Genomic DNA, 21,959 nt, shown 5'->3' on the forward strand with positions numbered 1-21,959 from the left:
CAGACAAAAGTTATACGAATCGAGTATAAATTTGTTGAAACCACAAAGTACGTAATACATGTGGTGTTAAACATGCAAGGACCAAAAACGAAGATAAGGTCTAATATCCACCAATCAAAAACAAAAGTGATAACACGAATCCACGTAGGAATGAAAAGTACGTTACCAGCTGTTAGGAATTGTCAAAAAATTCAGCAGCAAAATTTTTAACATATGTTCACCGATCAAATTAATCACACTTAGATTTTTCAATAGAATAACCATTGACTTTCCACTATATTTTTCACACCCTCGAATGAAATCACTTGTGGAGCAATTAAGCAAGTATCAATGGATTTAGGGATTTAGCTTTTGTTAAAGAAGTTTATATCGGGAACATTTTATTAGGCCGGTAACTTATGGAAAAAAAATATATAATAAACATATTTCTCGATCGTGATTATGTACGTTTAAAAGATTATCAAAACCATGATCTTTCATATTTATATTAGAAAATGATAAATCCTTTTAATTAATACTTTATATTTCTAAAACCTTCAATCATGATATGTGTAATATATACATTCTATCTCCTAATTTCATCTTTTAATTAATTCTATCAAATGTCTTAAGTTTTCAAAAACAAATTAATTTAAAAAAAAATATATATAGTATTGTTTGGATATAGAACTAGGGGAAAAAAAATCAGCCCGGCCCAAAATGTTTTTAAAAACTCTTAAAGGTTTTTAAAATAGAAAGTGATCGATATCGTATCACCACATCTTCCGAATATAAGCAATATAATTAGCTTCTATTGTATGATGAAATATTTGTATTTTGTTTTAACTAACGTAAATAATGGTATCATTAATAGCTTCCCTTTAAAATAAGAATTTATGTAAAAAGAGTTGAACTTATAGTCCTCATGCATGATCTCTTATCTCAACCTTAACTACTCCAACTTCGATCAGTCGCTAACCACACAAAACCAACTTAAAGGTAAAGCTTTTATTTTGCCAAACATACGGTAGAATCTTATAAAGATATGTATTAAAAAAAAGTGCTGGAGGTGACGAATTAACTAGACAGCTTTACTGCTTGAGTAATATGTTAAACTAGCTAGCTAAGCTTTGTTCAGAAATTCAAATGCACATGCTAATAAATATACGCAACTTAATTCTATAAGATGTTACGTGGTGTGGATCTTGTTTAAATAAGATAAGGTCACGACAAATTCGATATATACGATCGATATTCATTTAAATAAATATCCAGAGGCAGCATTAAGTTACTAGTCGTACACACATGAAATATCCTATACTTGCCTAAAAATATCTAAATAGCATTATGCCTTTAAAGAAAATATTCTACTGACTACCGATATTAATTAATGTCGACTAATTATCCGACTACTGTAATGTCGACCATTCGTAAAGTTAAGTTAAAACTCTTTTATAGATTCGGGTTTGATTATAGAAAATTCATTATCATAAGTTTTTTTTATTAGTATCTATTAGGTGTGCTTTACTAATTAAATTGTAAATTTCAAATACTCTTACAAGATGGTCGACTAATCATATATATGCTATTAGGTCTTTTACCCGCGCGATGCGCGAGATGTTATAAATTAGTATGTAATGTAAAATTAATTCATTTAAAGTTCACATGACCTGATAAGTGAAACTTCTATTTCTTAGCCAAACTTAAATTGTTTTTAAAAAAATAATAAATAATTGATAGATCGATGGGAACCAATTGATCTCATGTACCGCATTTGTATTTGCGAAACCTTATGTTGAGTCTTTTTTGCATCGATGGTTAACTTTCATTTTCATAATTGCCTTTGGCCATAAAATTTTGATATATTTAATTAGAACATAGTCCAATTGATATCAATACAAATTGAAGACTTGCTTTGTAATAAAGATCGATCAATAGTTATACAACTCATGAAAGAAAATGACGAAATAACATGTACACTAATTAAAAGGAACATTTATGATTAAGAGATCAAATACAGAGAAACACAAAAATCATACAATCTAATCTTTAACATTAACAGACAATTCGAAAACATTCATCCTTTTACAATTGACTGAAAAATATAATTCAAAGGGATTAATCACTCAAAACAGGGGAACTTAATCATTCAAAACATTCATCATTTTGATTATGCCTTTAACAAAGAAAAACAAAACAACTTATTGTGATTTATATTTTTACTTTTTTATGATGATCATAGAATAAACCTTGATTGAAGATTGCATTGAAAAAATTGATGGGAGAGTGTTTGAGCATTACAATCAATAGTTAAGGTTTGTTTAATATATAAAAATATGAGAGACTTTGAAGGTTAAAAGAAAATTAGGGATCATTGGAAAACAAATGGTTTGTGTGAAAAAGTTGTTTAAATCGGTTGAATTAAATGGGTGTGTTTGTTAAGGTCCGCGTGTTTTTAAGATGTGTATTTTATTCTTATTTTATAAAACAAATTAAGGTTGGTTTAATGTATAAAAAATAAAAGATCAATATTGTGAAAAAAAATTATGAAGATGCCACATGGATAAAATCCTATGTGCAATTTTTTAAGATAACTTTAAATTTGCAAAGGGCTTTAAAAGGCTTGGTTAACTACTCTTTTAATAATTATATAGATATGTATATGTATATATATGCTGAGTAAGGGTTATTAAGAACTCACAAATAAAAAAGAACTCAAGAGCCATTCTGAATCACATATTCTTTCTCTCTCTTCAATTAAATAATAAAATTCACCCAAATCATTCAAAATGTTTTATCTCACAAACTGTAAATCGTTAGACGAAACAAAATGCATAGGTAGTCTTAAAATTTCTTTCTCTTTCATTAGAGATCCAATTCGATATACTTTTGACGATTTTTTAATTTTTTGTTTTTTCTTCTTGTACTTGTGAACCTACACACACAAGTGTAGGATCATTGTTTTCACATGTAAATTAGGAAATGAACATACGTACACAACAATGAAATTTATGGGCAGAGCCCGTCAATCCATGGCGGAGCCATGGTGGCCAAGGGCGGAGCCCGTCAGTCCATAGCGGCTAAGGACAGAGCTCATTAGGTAGATCACCCATCACCGGTCATCCCTATGACCTATCACTATCACCCTTTATAACCTATTACACTATGACCTATCACCCTCAATGACCAATCACCCCCACCAACTTTGGTTTATGAATATCCTTAAGGGCGAAGCCCGTTTCGAATCACAATTTTCGTTCAAGTTATACATGCGCAAGTTATGTGTAAGTACCAAAAATAAAACGAAAACTAAAAAGTCGTCAAAAGTATATCCAATTGGATCTCTAATGAAAGAGGACGAAATTTTAAGACTACCCATACTTTTTATTTCATCTAACGATTTACGGTTTGTGAAATAAAGCATTTTGAATAATTTGGATGAATTTTCTTATTTAATTGAAGAGAGAGAAAGATAGAAAAAAAAAATACATGGCTCACATTTGTTCTTGAGTTCTTTTTTATTTGTGAGTTTTAACTCACCCCTATATATGCTATATGTATACATATATTATTAAATAATTTTTCAATTTATCATTAATTTTAAATCATTTATACTACACTTGGAGATATATAAACAGTGTTTTCTTTTAATATTTATTTACATATTACACAAGTTAGCTTAAATTAAGAAAATGGTTAACTAAAGGATATATTTACATGTATTGTGAATATATATCTTTCAAAAATATTAAGCCAAACTATGTTACACCAATAAATGTAACAAAACAAAAGATAAAACTTATAAATATAAAAAATAACATATAATGTTAACTACAATCCTAAGGGGCCGTTTGGTTCGCAGAATGTTTTTGAAGGAATTGGAATATGTTAAAGGAATTGAAATTTGATAGAATTGGAATCTGAATGGATTGGAATCTGATGGAATTGAAATTTGATTGAATTATAATTTTGTGTGTTTGATTGAGTGGAATTGAATGAAATTCATAATATTATTTTATAAAAATAATAATTAAAAAAATTGGAATACATATTTTATAATTTGTAATATTAATGCTTTTTACAAAATATAAAATTTATATAAAGTATTATTATTTTTTATAAAATAATATTTTTTATAAAATAACTTAAATCTTATAAACTAAGTTAGTTTTTTTAATAAGAATTTTTTTATAGTTAGTTTTTTAATAAGAATTTTTTTATTAAATAGTAAAAATTTTTATAAAAAATAAATATTTTTATACAATAATATTATAATTTATAGATACTTCTATAAATATTATTTATATTTTTATAAAATAATATTCTAAAAATTTATATAAATATTATTAATATTTTTTATAAAATAACATTTTTTATTGAATAATATTAAACATTACAAGCTAAAATTAGATTTTTATATAAAAAAATGATTTTAATAAGTAGTAATAAACTTTATAAATATTAATAATTTTTTATAAAATTTTAAACAATTTTTTAACTAATATGAAGTAATTATTAACAATAATATTAAAAGTAAAAATAATGATAATAAAAATAATTATAAAAGATTAAGTTTTATCAAAACTTGAATTCCATTGGAATTTCAAACTTTCCATTAAAAAATATGAAGGAATCTTGAATTCCATCATATGATGGAATTTGAAGGAATCCAATTATAATTCCATACGAACCAAACGGAATATAGAATGAAATCTGAATTCCATTATGTCAACCAAACAGGATATGGAATGGAATTCAGATTCCAATTCCATCGAATTCCTTAAAATTCTACAAACCAAACACCCCCTAAGAGTAGTTGTTATTAGTGTAAGTCATTTTTGTTTCTTTTTTTTACTTTTCGTGTCAAAAACACATTCTTTGAACTTTATTAATAAAAACATAATTAATTATTCACGTTAACGACAACCTTATAGCAAGACCCAAAAAGAGTATAATATTGTATATGTAAATTAATTAAATATTTAACAATATTTATTAGTTAATCATCTAATTTAATATTTAATTTATTTTTTACATAGAGTAAACGATTACATAGATATCAATGTAGTCTATAATTTTGTAATCGTTTGTATGTTTCTGTTACTCTAATCTATTTTTAATGTAGTTACGTGGTATTCGGCCATCAAGTTCGGTTACTTACCTCTTAAACTCTATTTTCCTTCATTTGACCGAAAGTCTTTATGAAAATAATCTCTTTACCTTTGGGTAAGGAAAACCGAGCTGAAAACCAAAACCAGAAAAATCAAAAACAAAAGAGAAAAAACAAGCTAAACTGAAACCGAATGAAAAATTGAAAAAACAAAACGTTTGGTTCGGTTTTCAATTTTAGTAAAAAAAAAAGAAAAAACTAATACAAATCGAACCGTGCTTACTCTAACGCGTAATACGCGTCGCTTGAAAAATATAAAGCCAATCAAGTAATATTTGATAGTATTTTGTTTAGGTACTTTTTCCAACCAAACAGGACCCACAAATATTGTCTTGTATCGAAATGTGAATTTATAAAATACCTTCACAACCCTTGATTCATCGCCACATTCCATCGTCATCTTTATTTTTTCAAAAAATGGCTTTAACTCTTAGATCTTCTTCTACTTGTTTTTTAAATCTAAAAGACATCATCAAGAGTAGTACTCCTCCTCCTGCTGCTGCTGCTCTTAAAACAACAACTCTTCATGATGATTTCACAGCCACCGCCGTTATTAATAATTCTATCAAGCCTATTATTTTACGACGTCGTTTAATCAAAAGTAGCATGCAATCAGAAATTAATGTCCAATATAATTTGGCTCCTCCTCCACAAAAGAGCATCATGATGACGTCGTCGCCTTTTGAAGGTACGTATGAGGAACAAAAAGAAAAGTTTCATGCATTATCAACGAGCAGCAGGCATGATGAGAGCCAAAACGGCTCATCATCGAGGGTGCCGGTGTATGTGATGCTGCCGCTTGACACGGTCACGCTGGGTGGCCATTTGAATAAGCCCAAGGCGATGAACGCGAGTTTGATGGCGTTGAAAGGCGCGGGGGTGGAAGGGATAATGGTGGATGTGTGGTGGGGTTTGGTCGAGAAAGACGGACCGGGCAAGTATAATTGGGAAGGCTATGTGGAGCTGGTGAATATGGTTCAGAGACATGGATTGAAGCTTCAAGCTGTCATGTCTTTTCATCAATGTGGAGGCAACGTTGGTGACTCTTGCAGGTAATTATTTCCATCTATATCTGTATATAATTATGTACGTACGTACTCGTAATTTTTAATTATTAATTTAATTTGTTTTCAACTTCAATATTAATTCATTATTGTTGTATTATATTGTAGCATCCCCTTACCACCGTGGGTCCTTGAAGAAATCAGCCGGAACCCTGACCTTGTATACACCGATAAATCCGGCCGCAGAAACCCCGAGTACATTTCTTTAGGTTGCGACTCCCTGCCGGTGCTCCGCGGAAGAACACCTATTCAAGTTTATTCCGATTTCATGACAAGTTTCCAACAGAGATTCAAAAACTACTTAGGGGATGTTGTTGTGGTAATACTTCTCTACTTATAAACTAATTACAAATATATATTTCTTAACATAAGTAATTAAGTATATATTTACCGAAATTTAATTTGATGATAAAATGTGTGTAGGAAATACAAGTGGGAATGGGGCCATGTGGGGAACTAAGGTATCCATCTTATCCAGAAAGTAACGGGACTTGGAGGTTTCCTGGAATAGGCGAATTCCAATGTTATGATAAGGTACCTTTTTAATTAATTGGTCCGAATCATAAGGTTAATTTGACCAAATCGTTTCTTTGGTCAAAAACTTTTTATATGAACATTAGTTTTCATCCGTTATTAATGTACTAATAAAACACGTGCTTCATTGCAGTATATGAAAGCATCATTGGAAGCAGCCGCGGATGCAAACGGAGAGAAAAACTGGGGTAAAAGTGGGCCTCACGATTCCGGTCAGTACAACCAGTTCCCTGAGGACACCGGTTTTTTCAAAAGAGACGGCACATGGGACACCGACTACGGCCGTTTCTTCATGGAATGGTATTCCGGAAAACTCTTACAACACGGCGACAGAATCCTAGGATCCGCAGACAGCATATTCCGAGGAACCGGGGCTAAACTGTCCGGAAAAGTCGCCGGGATTCATTGGCATTACAAGACCAGGTCTCATGCTGCAGAGTTGACTGCAGGGTATTATAACACACGCCATTCGGACGGGTACTTACCTATCGCAAGAATGTTGGCCAAACACGACGTCGTTTTGAACTTCACTTGTATGGAAATGAGAGACAACGAGCAGCCACGACACGCGGATTGTTCGCCAGAAGGCCTAGTCCGACAAGTCAAGATGGCGGTCAAAGAAGCCAGGGTAGATTTGGCTGGAGAGAATGCGTTGGAAAGATATGATAGTGGGGCTTATGGGCAGATTTTGAAAACGAGTAAATCCGATTCAGGAAACGAGTTGTGCGCGTTCACGTATTTGAGACTGAACAAGAGGTTATTCGAGGCCGAGAATTGGAGGGAGTTGGTGAATTTTGTGAGAAGTATGTCGTCGGAAGGAGGGAAGGCGAGATTGCCTGCAAGTGATTCGACTAGGACGGATTTATATGTCCGGTTTGTTGATCATAAGTTGAAGAGGTTGAAAGACGATATGGAGATTGTTTTGGTGTAGATATATGAAAATCATAATAAAATTATGGGCCGGGTTGAGTATATAAAGAAGTTTAATTATGACAGGAAAAATATTTAGCATGCAGTAATATAATTAAGAAAATGAACAACATTTTAATGATGTTTAAAGAAAGGTGGATTATTATTTTTTATTCATCATGTATGTATGTAACTATGTATGTAGGTACTACAAGTTATACTACAGTATATTTTTTGTTATGTATAAATGCATGTCATTTGTGTACTCTTTACTTGTTGATATTTGATTTCGAAATTGTCTGTCATTTTTGAAAATCTGATGAACGAATTATTAGATCATGTTTCGAAATAGAGTTTCAGAAAAGAAGAAGAAAAGCCATATGAACAAACAGTATCTGGGCCTTATAGTAACTGGGCTCAACAGGTTTCATGGCCCACATGTAACTCCCTTGATCCTTATCGCATTCACATTGATGGTATTCGACGACCTCAGATGTGCTTTGTGTTTGTGTGTTTGGATAAATGAAAAAATATAGTAAAACTGTTTTGCGGCGAGAAATTAGAGACTCAAAGAAAATTGCATTAATTTTCAATTTTTCATTCATAAGTATTAGTGTAGAGACCCCACATGAGATGGATAGGTAGGTGCTGACCAAAAGAACTAACCTTACAAAAAAGTATTAGCAATAAATCTCTTTCATAATGGGCCAAACGTGCAATTTACATGGACATGCTATTTTGAGTGAGCCAAATCATTGTCAAATAAACCAAATTCTTTTAAATACAGAGTATGAGAGAAAGTACCCGCATGTTGTGACAATGAGATGGTAGAGTGATAGGTCATAGAGTGTGATAGCCAAATACCTTAACTGTACGGCCTCCGCTCTCGGATTTAAAAATTCATTGAAAATATATATAATGACCTCTCTAATGAAAGAGTATGAAATTTTAAGAACACCCATATAATTTTTATAATTCATCGATGTTCGATTTTTAAGATAAAAGATTTTGAAGGAATTAGAGTAATAATGTGTTTTATGGATGAGAGAAAAAAAATGAGTTGTTGATGTTTGAGTAAATAAATAAAAATGAGTGTCTTAGATTTTCTCTAAGGGTATTATAGTTATTTTAAATAAATATATTTAAACTAGTGAACAAATAATATGGGCAATATAGGGTTTTCAAAAACTTAGTTGAAAAGTTGAAAGACATGAACAAATGTTTTATAATGTAGTAGAGATAGAAATCAAGATATGTGAATATGAACAAATAGAATTATACGGGAACAAATGTATTATAATGAATTAGAGGAGATAGGAAAAAAAAAATAGTGGTTGAGATTTGACGATGGATGAAAAATGAGTGATTGAAAAGTTTGAAAAAAATTGACGAAACTAATGGTTTATAATATAGTAGAGATGAGATTGTTAGGATAGGTCTTGACCCATCTAGCTTTGTATGTAGCTCCGCCAGTGCCAATAACTGAAAATAAAGGAATTTACATGCCTCTGTTTTGCAATGCAGAGTACCAGACACATTTCAATGAGATAATAATGTAGTCATTATACATGACCTACATAAACCATCAAAAGAGTCAAGAACAGGACACTATTTTTCACATACAAGCCCACTTTCTGACTCCCTAATTACGTCTTTCAACCCCTCCACGACTTGACTCATTGTTGGTCGGTCATCAGGGTTCTTGCAAAGGCATCTAACACCCAACTTTGCAATCTTTCGAGCAGCATCAAGAGAATATTGATTTTTTAAACGTCGGTCCATCATCATCGAAAAGTTCCTGTTATCAGCAGGAAATTTTTTCACCCATTCAATAAGCTTTTGTTCTGCTTTCGGTAGGCTTCTATCTACTGCCCGCCTGCCTGTTAGAATCTCAAATACTACAACTCCAAAACTCCACACATCACTTTTTGATTTTAGATGGCCTGTTTCAGTGTATTCTGGGGCAGCATAACCATATGTCCCAACAGGCTGAAAACAACAGTAACACTTGGGAGTTAAGGAGACTCAATAACTACGGCAAATTAAATATGAAATGCGCGATTTTTACAAACTTACATCTACATGATTTGGGAAAAACTGTTATGTAGCTCACATCGTGATAAATATGTTTACAAAATGCATGAATACATAGAAAGTCATGAGTTCAAAACATATCTTTTGCTACTAAAACACTTAATTACCTTTGTGGAAACATGAGTACGGTCCCCTTGTGGACCTTCTCTAGCAAGACCCAAGTCTGAAAGCTTTGGGTTAAATTTCTCATCCAGTAGCACGTTTGACGACTTGAAATCACGATATATTACCTTTCGAAATTGAGCATTAAACACAAAAATGTCAATAAATGGTGATCAAATCCTTTCTTAAGAAACATTAGTACTTTTACGCACAAAACCTCTTGTGTATGTTTATATATAAACAACAACACCTGGATTTCCAACCCCTCGTGCAAATAAGCTAAACCCTCGGCTGCACCAAGGAGGACTTGTAGCCTTGTCTTCCATGGGATCGGTGGCAAAGTTGTGCTAAAAAGATGAACTGCTAAGCTCTTGTTTGGCATATACTCGTACACTAATAACCTTTGCATCCGCTCACCATCGACCGAGCAATATCCCAAAAGTTTTACAAGGTTAGGATGATCAACCACACCAAGAAACTGAACTTCTGTTAGCCATTCTTTATGCCCCTATAATTTATGACAGAAACACAATAAAATACTCAGAATTACAGCAAAAAAATAATGAGTGAAATCTTTTTCTATACATTGGATGAGAAACGTTTGATTTTTTTATAAAACTCAAGATTGGCCAATAGATGTCCTAAACCAGAGATCTCATGTTCGGACCTCAGTACGTAGATAAACACAAGGAAAGGTATATCTGAGTCAAAATGATTCGCCATCCCCGGTAACCCGATCATGGCAACCCCATCCATGTACCAGTTTATATATATATAGATGTAGATAGATTCTACATATAGATTATTGTACTAGTCTCATCAGTTACCCCTAACACCTAATTAACAACCTCTTTCATGAAGGTCAATGTTATCCATTTAAATATAGAAAGTCAAAGTGGTCTTATGGAGTGCCTAACCTTGTATCAAAATCTATAGAATATAAATTAATTGTACTTTTTGAAAGAATAAGATAAATAAAGAAAATAAAGAATATAAAAATGTAGCACCTGCATGCCCTGTTTGTTAAGCCTTTTGATAGCAACAACAAGAGGATCGCTTTCAATTTCGGAAAGTCTGATTCTTGCTTTATAAACATTCCCGAAACCACCTTCACCAATCTTCAAAAGCTTACTGAAATTACTTGTAGCATTCCTGAGGTCTGAAAATGAAAATTTTATCAACCTGTGCTCTTTTTCTTTGTAAATTTCTGGTATTCCTCTTGGAGAAGAAATTGACTTGTTTCTTGGTCCTGGTTTTTGATCTTTGGCTTCTTGTGAGCACTTGATTTGCCTAGCTGGTTTTGAATGAAATATGCTAAAACATTTCATCATTACTACTAATTAAAGCTGATCACAGGGTTAATTAGCCTTAACTTTTTATCTATTATATATGTATATTTGTGTTACATTAAAGATGTTAGATTAGATTAGATGTGGGGATTTTGGTTGGTTGTTGAGAGTATCAGCAATGAAGGGGGTGATAAAATGATGGGACAAGAAAATCTCCTTAAAAAGAAGGGTAAAACGTAGAATTAACGTTGACGTATGACTTTGTGTGTGATATTCAGTCAACAAAAGTCACAATATGACGCGGTGGCATGACTTCATATGTAGCAAACAAGAATTTAGATATCCTCGTTCCCGGAAACCTATTTTTCAAATTAAAAAATTAGCTCATTCGTAAGAAGATTTATAGGTACTAACAGATGTCCGGACGATATGACGGAATGATAACAACGGTAATAGTGGTGATGGCGACAGATGGTGGACTGGTGTTGGCGGCGGTAGTAGTAGCGGCGGTATTAATCTAAACGTGATTGATGTAAAAAATGACTTCATTTGATTGGTTGAATATTTGTTTGTAAATTATTTGTCAACCTAGCTAGCATTTCTCTAATTGATTTATTAAGGTTATTATAGGTACCTTAGAATGTTAAATTAGTGAGAAAAAAAAATTAGGTTATGAACTACTTAATTGAAAAAAATTTTAAAAAATGATGTAATCAAAACATTAACACTAAAGAAAACTAAATTATAGATTAAAATTGATACGAGTAGAAGGTAAAGTCAAACTTAAATCAATATATTACCGGAAAAATAATTATATTAGAGTGAAATAGTACAACCACGTTTGATTGATATAGTGATAGATAAATAAAGGGAAAATGTTAGGTAAAGCATGTAGTACCTATCTTAAGTAAAACAGAAGAGATTATGTAAAATTCAAGGGGTTATGTATGTTTATCAAATTCAAATGTTTAATATATAACTTTTTTTAATGTGGCAGTACCTAATTTTAGGTAAAATCTGCAGTACGGATCATTTTCCCATAAATAAATCAATGTTTTAACATAATAAAAATATATATACATCACTGATATATATATATATATATATATATGAATAAATTAATTTAATGCAAGGACACATATGCTTATTGATTCTTCATAGTATTACTGACTTTATATGTTGATTGAAGATATTTAAATGAGACAACTAATTACCATGTAAAAGAACACACACAGTGTTACTATATACATATACATCAAAAGAACACATGTTAACTAAATAGATGGGTGCTCGCACAATGAAGCGGTGGTAATGGCGATGATGATAGTGTGGTTAATAACGTAAAAGTAATTTCATTGTAGCCGGAGATATGATGAATTTTTGTTGAGGGGTGTAAAAAAAAAGGGGGGATTCTGAGTTAGGGTTTTAGTTATGTGTTTCTGTGTGTGAGAGAGATAGAGGTTGAATTTATTTTTTTAATGACATTTTAGTCAGAGTTTATAAAATAAAAATAAGGATGTATTAATATGAAGGGTAAATTATACATGTTAAGTTTTTAAATTTAAAGGAGAGATGTTTAGTTTCTTTAATCTTTATCTCTATAATAAATAAAAGACAATTATTTTTTAAAAGTATTTTTTTTTTAAATGTGATGTGACAAGTCTACAATTTTACTTAAAAGGTCTTTATTTTAATTATGATGTCATAAAAAATTTACAATATTTTTAATTAAAAATAGGTCTTATTTAAAGTTCTTAACCTTTTATTACAAACAAAAAAATTATTTTATATAATATAATCCTTTTATGTTTTATTAATGCAATAGGTACTTTATTAATTTATAAATATTGTGTTATTCAATTCACTATCTCCAAAAATTACTTGCATATTTTTTGCAACAGATACTTTATTAATTTATAAATATTGTGTTATTCAATTCACTATCTTCAAAAATTACTTGCATATTTTTTAGTATTATAATTTTAATTAAAATGCACGGGTTGAATCTGGGTAAATTTGCTAGTAAGGGAGTATAGAAAAAAAAATAGGGATAATGACCTGTGGATGTAGTGAACTATAACAAAATGTCTATGTTATGTATTGATCTAATCGGGGGTCTATGTTATGTAACGAACTTACCAAAACTGTTTAAGTGATGCATGTTACCGGGTAATCTACAGGTAGTCGGTTACCATCCAGTTTTTAAACTTGGGATAATGACCTGTGAATGTAATGAACTATGACAAAATGTCTATGTTATGTATTGATCTAATCGGGGGTCTATGTTATGTAATGAACTTACCAAAACTGTCTAAGTGATGCATGTTATTTATTGTTTCCAACTCCTCCCGAGTATTTGAGAACTGGTATTTTCTTGTTTCCATTTAGTTATTTATTAATATCCCGAAATAGAAATGATGAATTCTGAGGTCAAGGGGATTTGATCTTTTCAGCTTTAGGCTTGTAATGCGTTCTTCTAAGTTTGTTGTTTTGTTGCTTTAACTAAAATCTAGCAATTAGTTATTCTTTCTCATTTCAATTATAAGTTATGCTTCAAGAAGCCATGTAAGAATACGTCCCTAGTCTCTCATTGTTTGTTTGTATGAGTTGTATATATGTTTGAGAATATATGTAATGTGTATATGTTTGAGAATATATGTAATGATTGGTTTTAGGTTCTTGACCTTATAAGGGATCGTAATCTTCAAATACGATTTTAATTTTTGAGATCTTTGATTTTTTGGTATATGATTGTGTTAAGGTTGATCGGAAAAATGGGGGGTAGGTGGCGGCCAGAAGATATGAAGGTGTTTACAGTTTTTATATAATTACATAACCTATATACATATATGTTTCCATAACTTAATTTATTTATATATGTTAAATAAATTAATTAATTATTAAGATTAAAAAATAAAGGGAAAAAAACTGATGACCGCCTTTAGCCTGTAACATGCATCCCTTAGACAGTTTTGGTAAGTTCGTTACATAACATAAACCCCCGATTAGATCAATACATAACATAGATATTTTGTCATAGTTCACTACATCCACAGGACATTATCCCTTAAAAAAATGGATGGTAACCGGCTACCTGTAGATTACCCGGTAACATGCATCACTTAGACAATTTTGGTAAGTTCGTTACATAACATAGACCCCGATTAGATCAATACATAACATAGACATTTTGTCATAGTTCATTACATCCACATGTCATTATCCCAAAAAAAATAAAATAAATAAGAGACAAAAGGAAGGAAAAAAAAAAAGGAAAAAGCTAACAGGCTGCTAAAGTACTAAGCCAGGAGCCAGTATTCAGCCAACAGCCGTTGATAAATGAGCAGTGTATTTTTGCTCAGTTTTAGATAGAAAAATTGGCTCGACCAGTTGATAAATAAGGTGAAATTTAGTTTAAACTAAACGGCATAACCAGAATATCTAGAAATTATACCTAGTAGATTCAAACCCAAAACATCTTATGAGGTTGACGTCAACCACTGCACCTATGAATGGTTAGTCATGATATTTCACTATGTAGTCCAAAGGAATTACAACAGCTCCACCCGACCACCTACGGTCCACATATCATATAACTAAAATAATAGAGCAACTTGTTTCCAGATAGAAACAAAAAAGGCTACATTGGTACATGGATTATTTTTGCAATTGTAAGTCCCTTCAGCAAACGCAATAAATGTTGTATGTGACAAGATAAAATAAACTGAAAAACCTGATAAAATCTGAGTTTGAGAACCTGCAATAAAAGAGATAAACATTAAAAACTATAAAACCAAACCTTATAACATCGAGAACAAGAAGCACAACGAGCGAGAGAGAAAGCAAAGTGAATATGCGCTCCCTTGTAAAGTTATAAGTAAAGTAATTCGTTTAAACATCACAAAAAACCCGCTCAACTGATGCAACAGTACAAAATACAAACATCCGAAAGTAACTTGATTTCCCCGCTCATGTACTCATAGAACAGTGGTACAGAACTAAAAATACACTTATACAATGTCTTGGTATAATCAGGCAGACAGGCAAAATGTGAATACTATATATAGGCTCTCCAGCGATCCAAAATGCAGATAACTTTCTCAAAACAAAAAAATTTGCTAATAGAGGACAGAAAACAAAGACAAACATCTGCAAGTCAGATGTAGATCAGATCACTTGCTTTTGCAGTCTGTTTTCATGTATGCAAACCGACTTTCTACCAAAACACGGCATACGTTCATGTGCAGCTGCAGAAGACAATCCCACAATGCATTCATTTAAACTTTGACTGTAATGCCATTAATCAGGGATCCATAGAAGTCTTCGACTAGGAACGGGAGGGGCTAATCCCGGAATATCTCGAATGTCTTTGTTGTTTGGATGCACCAGCTGGAATTTGGAGATCATAATATCAGATGGAGACAGTACTTGCACAGTTGCACAAGAAATTATATACATTGCCAATAACAAAACGTTATATCTTATCGTATTGCTATTTTCCATTCTCGTGTTAGAACTTTAAACAATTAACTTGGTAGATGTAAAATTATAAAATTATAAAAAGGCATTTACCTTCACGATAATGATGGCTATGACACCGGCCACAATAAGAAAGAGTAAGGTCATAATGCATCGATCAGTTGCAACCTACATAGGGAATTGAATTGAGCAACAAGGAAGAACAACAAAAATAGAATGTTAAGGAAATAGGTTGTGAATAGTTTAGAGATTGACCTGCCTACCAATTTCCTTCACCAATTGAGATGCCTTCTTGAGTGAAAAATGGATCGAGTCAAGTTCATTAACAATTCTACTCATTTGTTCTGTCTGAAAATTTTAGTTGGTACATAAAAATATGAATAAGTAGTCTGCCAACAATTCAAGATATTTAGCAATTTTACACAAGCTTTAGTGAAGTAAGATAACACACTTGTGCTTTAAGTGCTGCTGCAGTCTCGGTTCCAACATTTACAGTCTCGTGGACGACCTATTAAATAATGTGAATACTATTAATAACAAAAATAAAGACAGATGGAACATGGAATTTATCTCTTCAGATGACTGTTTGAAGATCCAGGCTTGTGTTCACAAAGATAATAATGCTTAATTCAGCAGGAAAAGAATATATATTATTACATGGTACATTTACTCAAAGTAGTACGGTTTACTAAAAAGATAACAACCTTTTTCGATCTCTCAATAGCTTGGTCAGTCTCATCCATCATTTGATGACCATTATCCATTAACTGCTGATTTGTCATAGCTGAAATAAATACATAATCAATCAAATTTCACTTATGAACTGTGAGATGAGAGCTAATACAGAATCTAAAGGCAACATATATGCTTGATATTACACTAATGAAAACTCACATAATTACACTGTAACTATAGTACAGATCATTAAATTTACTAATTTATATACACACTGAGATTTACAATTTAACCTTTATTATATGTCAACAATAATCATACCATGTTATTTTCAAAGTATATATCTTCATTGGTGAGCAATAAATCTTACATGAACACAAATAAAATGCTTTATTAAATCACATAAAAAGCCATCACATAAAAGCCAAATAATAAGCTAATAAAACTATTGCACCAATCTCTTACATGAAGCTAGAAAGCCCCCATTATTATCATCCTCAAATCCTTCAGCTGGTCCTCCAAATAGATCAACTCGTTTGTTTTCAATGTTGCTTGCATATCTAGATCACCAGACAAGAACATAGAGATAAATCAACAACATAGTAAGACACAACACACTATGGAAAGTGATACTTATGAAACAGAAAGACCACAAAACCAAGATGAATGAGAAATAACTGTCTTTTTGTTACTCTAAAGTGCCACACAATTGCTAAATGATCATATGCCTCCATGCCAGTATGAATATGTGATTAAATAAAACTTGTAGGCACGATAGTGCATCATGTCTTTATTAGATGAGCATGTGGATAACAAATGATCTTTACTAACAATGTGTGTGTGTGTGTGTGTGTTTGGGGGGGTTGAAGTTACAACGAGACATAAGTTGTGAAGATGAGTTGGCAGTAAATGAAGAACTTATTAGGACTTACTGCTTTTTCAGTGCAACGTAGGAATTCAGCTCCTTGACCTGGATAGAAGTTTCATCAGATTAAGAAAAAAAAAATGCAATAATCGTGTGTAGTGTAATACAAACAAAGCTTGATATGAGATTTCTACCATTGACTGCTTTTTCTCATTCAGTATCTTGCTTGTATCGGGATCAACTGTATATTCCAACTCTTTGACTTCTCTGTCAAATTCTTTGATAAGCCTGGCAATTTAAATGTTATACATGAGATTGCCTTAATCGGGAACAAAAGACATAGAAGCAAAGTACAACGCCTTAAAGATCAGTTATCGGGCAATCCAAAGTTAAAGTTCTGTTCTAAAATGGCAATGCTAATTCTGTATCAAAATCAAATTTCCTAAAAACTTAAGTTATACCTTTCTAAAGAAAATTATGGTTTCATAGCACATACATATATATATATATATTGTAGGAAGGAGGGAAAGGGAAAGGGAGTCCAAATGTACCTTTTACATTCACGCATCTTTCCAGTAAGTTCTTCCAACTGCCTACTTTGTCTGTTTGCATCTTTTATCTTCTCAAATTTTTGAAATCCATTTCTGCCCCCCCAAAAATTTTAATCACAGACAAAAATCTTGTGAATAACAATAATAAACTGGTATTTTAATTAAAATTCATATTTAGAAACTAAATATATAAGATTTAGAACAAGCTTACGAAAGTGCACGAAAAATATCAGAAATCTGTCCGTCAATCTCGCCAAGCTCCTCGCTTATGGCCGAAATCGAAGACGCCATTTATTATTTAGTGTATATATAGATACTGTATGTATGTATAGTTTAATTTCTAATACAACATAAAATACAATAATAGCGCCCCAAAGGGACTTGAAGTTGAACTGGTCTGATCTGATCAGATCAGAGCAATGCAGGTCATATACATATAGATCTGATCGAGATATATGAATCAGATGATGCTCAGATCGAGAGGGAGAGAGAGAGATACAGAGGATGACTATGGTCTATGAGCTGTGTGAATCTGGTATTCGTGATTAGTGATTTTGTTGTTGTATGTTGTGCAGTTCGGGTTGTACTGAGATGGACTTTTTTTAAAATTAAAATCTGAGTTTCGGCCGTTTAAACCAATGAGTGGGGTGGGTCCGCGGACCATGTTGTTGTTGGGTCATAGTTCGGCTGATTCGATATGGACACGTATATTATTTTGTTAGATTGGTACCCGTGTAATACGACGATAAAATGTGTTGACGATAAAATGTGTTTGCAATGACAACGGGTGGTGCTGGAGTTGACGACGATAAAACATGTTTGCAATGACAACGGGTGGTGTTGGAGTGGCCACGGCTAATGTAGATAATTTATGTAATAATGATTAATGTAAAAGAGTTATAATATCCCTTTAAATGATAAAATATAGTAGTAAGATTAATACATTCTATCATACTTGGATAGAATATAATATGGTTAAAGAAGTATAATAAAATATCTAACAGACAAAGAAAATTAACAAAATATGTAAGACTGTAAATTATGATTAATGATAAGATATTACGCGTTTAAAGCTTTGGGGCTCTTGTTTCAAAAATCATGAACATCATAAATATATGGTTTTAATTGCAGATGAGCAAATTAAAACTAAGACATCCAAGTTTCATTGTCAAAACTTGAATCTCGGGTTTAAATTAACAAAAGCTATAGAATTCAAATATGTACATCCGGGAACATGTCCAACTTGTTAGGCATCACATTCATACACGGGATGACTAAATGGATGAATGACCTATTTACACACCATATTGCATCTCAACTAACTTTCCATTTCAAGAAACATAAAAAAAAAAAAAAATTCAAAATTGCAATTATCCTACTTCATTTTCACACAACTAGGCACATTTTGAGCAAAAATAAACCATGTCAAATGTTTATACAAGAATGACTTATTTGCACGTAAAATGGGCAAAAGCTTTAACAGCCAAGTTCCATGAGACTCTAGACCATCATAAATCATTAACATCAACTACGTCCTACCTTCAAAACTAAGTTTTCAAATATCATCAAGCCCCTATCCGACAAGTTCTTTTCCACAAAAGCTTTAACCGCTACAAAAGAGGAAACCCAACTAATTAAAAAAAATAAACGAGATGTGGGTACGCGATCATTAAAACAAAAATATATACTAAGATAGTGAAAATTTTAAAATGTGCCAAATTGTAAATGTTACTATATGCATTCAAGTATTCACATATCATGTAAAGCTTAACAAAGTATTTGAAGTCTTAATATGTTGGCATATTTTATTTTAAAGTACATCATTTAACATATGAATCCACGTAAATGTTACATATTTTATTTGAAGTCACTCGGTACCGTTTACTCAATCAATCAAAATCAATCTGATATTAACATGATTTAATTACTAAACCATGTTAAAATCGTGATATGTTACATATATACGGGTATTGTCACATGAATTTATTAAAATGATTAAATTAATTACTAAATCATGTTAAAATCGTGATATCCTACATATATACAAGTATGGTCACCTTGTACATAAGATTTATACCTCTCAAAGTAATGAACATCTCAATACCATCTTTTCTTACTAAATGTCTATCAAGATCAAGCCATGACCGAAAAAGACCAACAACATAAACCTTACATACACACTAACCTAACTTATACTAGTCATTGGTTATCATGTTTGGATATGTTCTTAATTACATTTAATCATACAATTTCGTCATTCCCACTTTCATCCAACTATTTCATTTCTATAATCATTAACATTTCATTTTCATGTTAATGAGATATCTATTTTTCTAGTCAATCTCAATAACAAAGTTAACCATCCGATAACTAATTAAGGGTTTAACCTAAAATCATCACTTCAATAACAACATTTCACAATTCAACCACCCCAAATTCTTAGGGCTCCACTATAAATAAAATAATTCAACTCAAAAAAACCCCTAGTTATTAATAACTACCGAATTATATTTTAGAAATAACCAATCCTTTTTATCTTCTATTTTAAAGCTTTTGGCACACTTATAGACAAAAGCACTACGCTTGGTTGGCTAACTAGTCAATGGTATAATATCATCATGACAAGATTATTAAATGAAGATTAGACTTATTGTGAATTCAATTTCGGAGGACAAGATAACTTTGTGGTTAGAAACAAAGGAGAAAATCCAAGAGTTTGACAATGAGAGACACCTTGATCTGAAAAAAAATCAAGGGCGAAGTGGATTAAAGATGGGGATGAGAATTCCTCTTTCTTCCATGGCTACATCAATAGTCGAATAGCGAAAAACAGAATCAATGGTCTTAACATTAATGGGCCTTGGCGCACTGACCCCCCTTTGATCCGCGATGAAGCATTGCAATTTTTCAAAACCAAATTCTCAGAAAACATGAAAGTGAGACCTGGCCTCATTTGTCCGGGTATCAAAACCCTTTCCCCTGGTAATGCAAACAATCTCATCTCTCCCTTCACGTTGATTGAGATTAAAGAAGCGGTCTGGGACTGTGAAAGTGGAAAGGCCCCAGGCCCAGATGGGTTCAACATGGGCTTCATCAAAAGATATTGGGATTCTCTCAAACTGGATTTTCTTAATATCCTTCTAGAATTCCACTCAACTAGTCGTATTAGCAACGGGTGCAGCTTCTCCTTTATCACCCTAATACCAAAACAAAGCTCAATAAGCACACTAGCTTATTTTCGTCCCATAACCCTAATCGGGTGAATTATGAAAGTCATTTCCAAGGTCTTATCCAACCGACTCAAGAAGGTAATCAGCAAAGTCATCGCTCCAACACAATCAGCCTTTCTCTGAGATCGAAACATCATTGATGGTCCCCTCATCCTCAATGAAGTGATAAACTGGTTGAAGAAAAACAAACATGAGGCATTTGTTTTTAAGATTGACTTCGAGAAGGCTTTTCACTCCATCAATTAGAATTTTCTCATCTTTATACTCCACCATATGAAGTTTCCAAACAAATGGCTCTGTTGGATACATGGGATTTTATCATCTACCCGTTTGGCTCCGACGTCTGAATTTAACAATGAAAAAGGAGTTCCCCAGGGCGACCCACTGTCCCCTTTTCTATTCATTATAGCTATGGAGGCATTCTCATGTGTCATTCAAAGAGCTGCTTTTCTGGGCTTCATCAAAGGTATACAACTTCCCAACAATGGGCCATCCATCTCGCATTTGTTATATGCTGATGATGCTATCTTCATTGGATCCTGGTCAAAAACCTACCTTAAAAATATTGCAAGGATCATGTGTTGCTTTTACTAGGCCTCGGGTCTAAGAATAAACCTCCGCAAATGCAGTTTCTATGGCATTAATCTAGATCCCAGCAGCATCAGCACCTCAACCCTGTCCCTCAATTGCAATATTGGAACTTTCCCCGTCACTTATTTTGGCCTTCCGATGGGTACTAACATGAATCTTGCAAAAAATTGGATCTCGGTCATTCAAACTTTCGAGAAACGCCTCTCAAATTGGAAGGCTTCTTCGCTATCAGTTGGTGGCAAAATCACTCTCCTTCACTCTGTGCTTGACAGTCTCCCAACTTACTATTTTTTGTTGTATCTGTCCCCGGATTGTGTACTCTCAAAACTGGAATCTCTACGCAGAAGCTTCTTTTGGGGGGGTTCCTCTCTAGTCAGGAAAATCTCATGGGTTTGTTGGGATCGAATTGTGTTACCAATAGAATCGT

The 21,959-nt window shown here is 32.4% G+C and overlaps 3 protein-coding genes across 3 annotated transcripts; 1 reads left to right on the top strand and 2 right to left on the bottom strand.

Annotated features, from left to right (window-relative positions):
• Positions 1 to 5,521: 5,521 nt before the first annotated feature.
• Positions 5,522 to 7,921, top strand: LOC122610767 (beta-amylase 3, chloroplastic). The gene is made up of 4 exons (XM_043783726.1): positions 5,522 to 6,201; positions 6,322 to 6,532; positions 6,637 to 6,747; positions 6,881 to 7,921. Exons 1-4 carry the CDS (start codon positions 5,567 to 5,569, stop codon positions 7,676 to 7,678), a joined length of 1,755 nt encoding a protein of 584 aa, XP_043639661.1. The 5' UTR covers positions 5,522 to 5,566; the 3' UTR covers positions 7,679 to 7,921.
• Positions 7,922 to 9,005: 1,084 nt separating this feature from the next.
• On the bottom strand, positions 9,006 to 11,334 carry LOC122610101 (probable serine/threonine-protein kinase PBL19). Its single transcript, XM_043783094.1, has 4 exons — positions 10,860 to 11,334; positions 10,103 to 10,360; positions 9,858 to 9,980; positions 9,006 to 9,645 (listed from the first exon to the last, which is right to left on the bottom strand). Exons 1-4 carry the CDS (start codon positions 11,181 to 11,183, stop codon positions 9,265 to 9,267), a joined length of 1,086 nt encoding a protein of 361 aa, XP_043639029.1. The 5' UTR covers positions 11,184 to 11,334; the 3' UTR covers positions 9,006 to 9,264.
• A 3,645-nt stretch (positions 11,335 to 14,979) lies between these two features.
• LOC122610102 (novel plant SNARE 11) lies at positions 14,980 to 18,271 on the bottom strand. The gene is made up of 10 exons (XM_043783095.1): positions 17,923 to 18,271; positions 17,712 to 17,804; positions 17,355 to 17,448; positions 17,228 to 17,265; positions 16,761 to 16,855; positions 16,325 to 16,404; positions 16,072 to 16,128; positions 15,876 to 15,968; positions 15,714 to 15,788; positions 14,980 to 15,530 (listed from the first exon to the last, which is right to left on the bottom strand). The coding sequence occupies exons 1-10, from the start codon at positions 18,000 to 18,002 to the stop codon at positions 15,441 to 15,443; spliced, it is 795 nt and encodes a 264-aa protein (XP_043639030.1). The 5' UTR covers positions 18,003 to 18,271; the 3' UTR covers positions 14,980 to 15,440.
• Between the last annotated feature and the right edge of the window lie 3,688 nt (positions 18,272 to 21,959).

This window comes from Erigeron canadensis, chromosome 8, assembly GCF_010389155.1.
Source record: "Erigeron canadensis isolate Cc75 chromosome 8, C_canadensis_v1, whole genome shotgun sequence".
Classification (NCBI taxonomy): Eukaryota; Viridiplantae; Streptophyta; class Magnoliopsida; order Asterales; family Asteraceae; genus Erigeron; species Erigeron canadensis.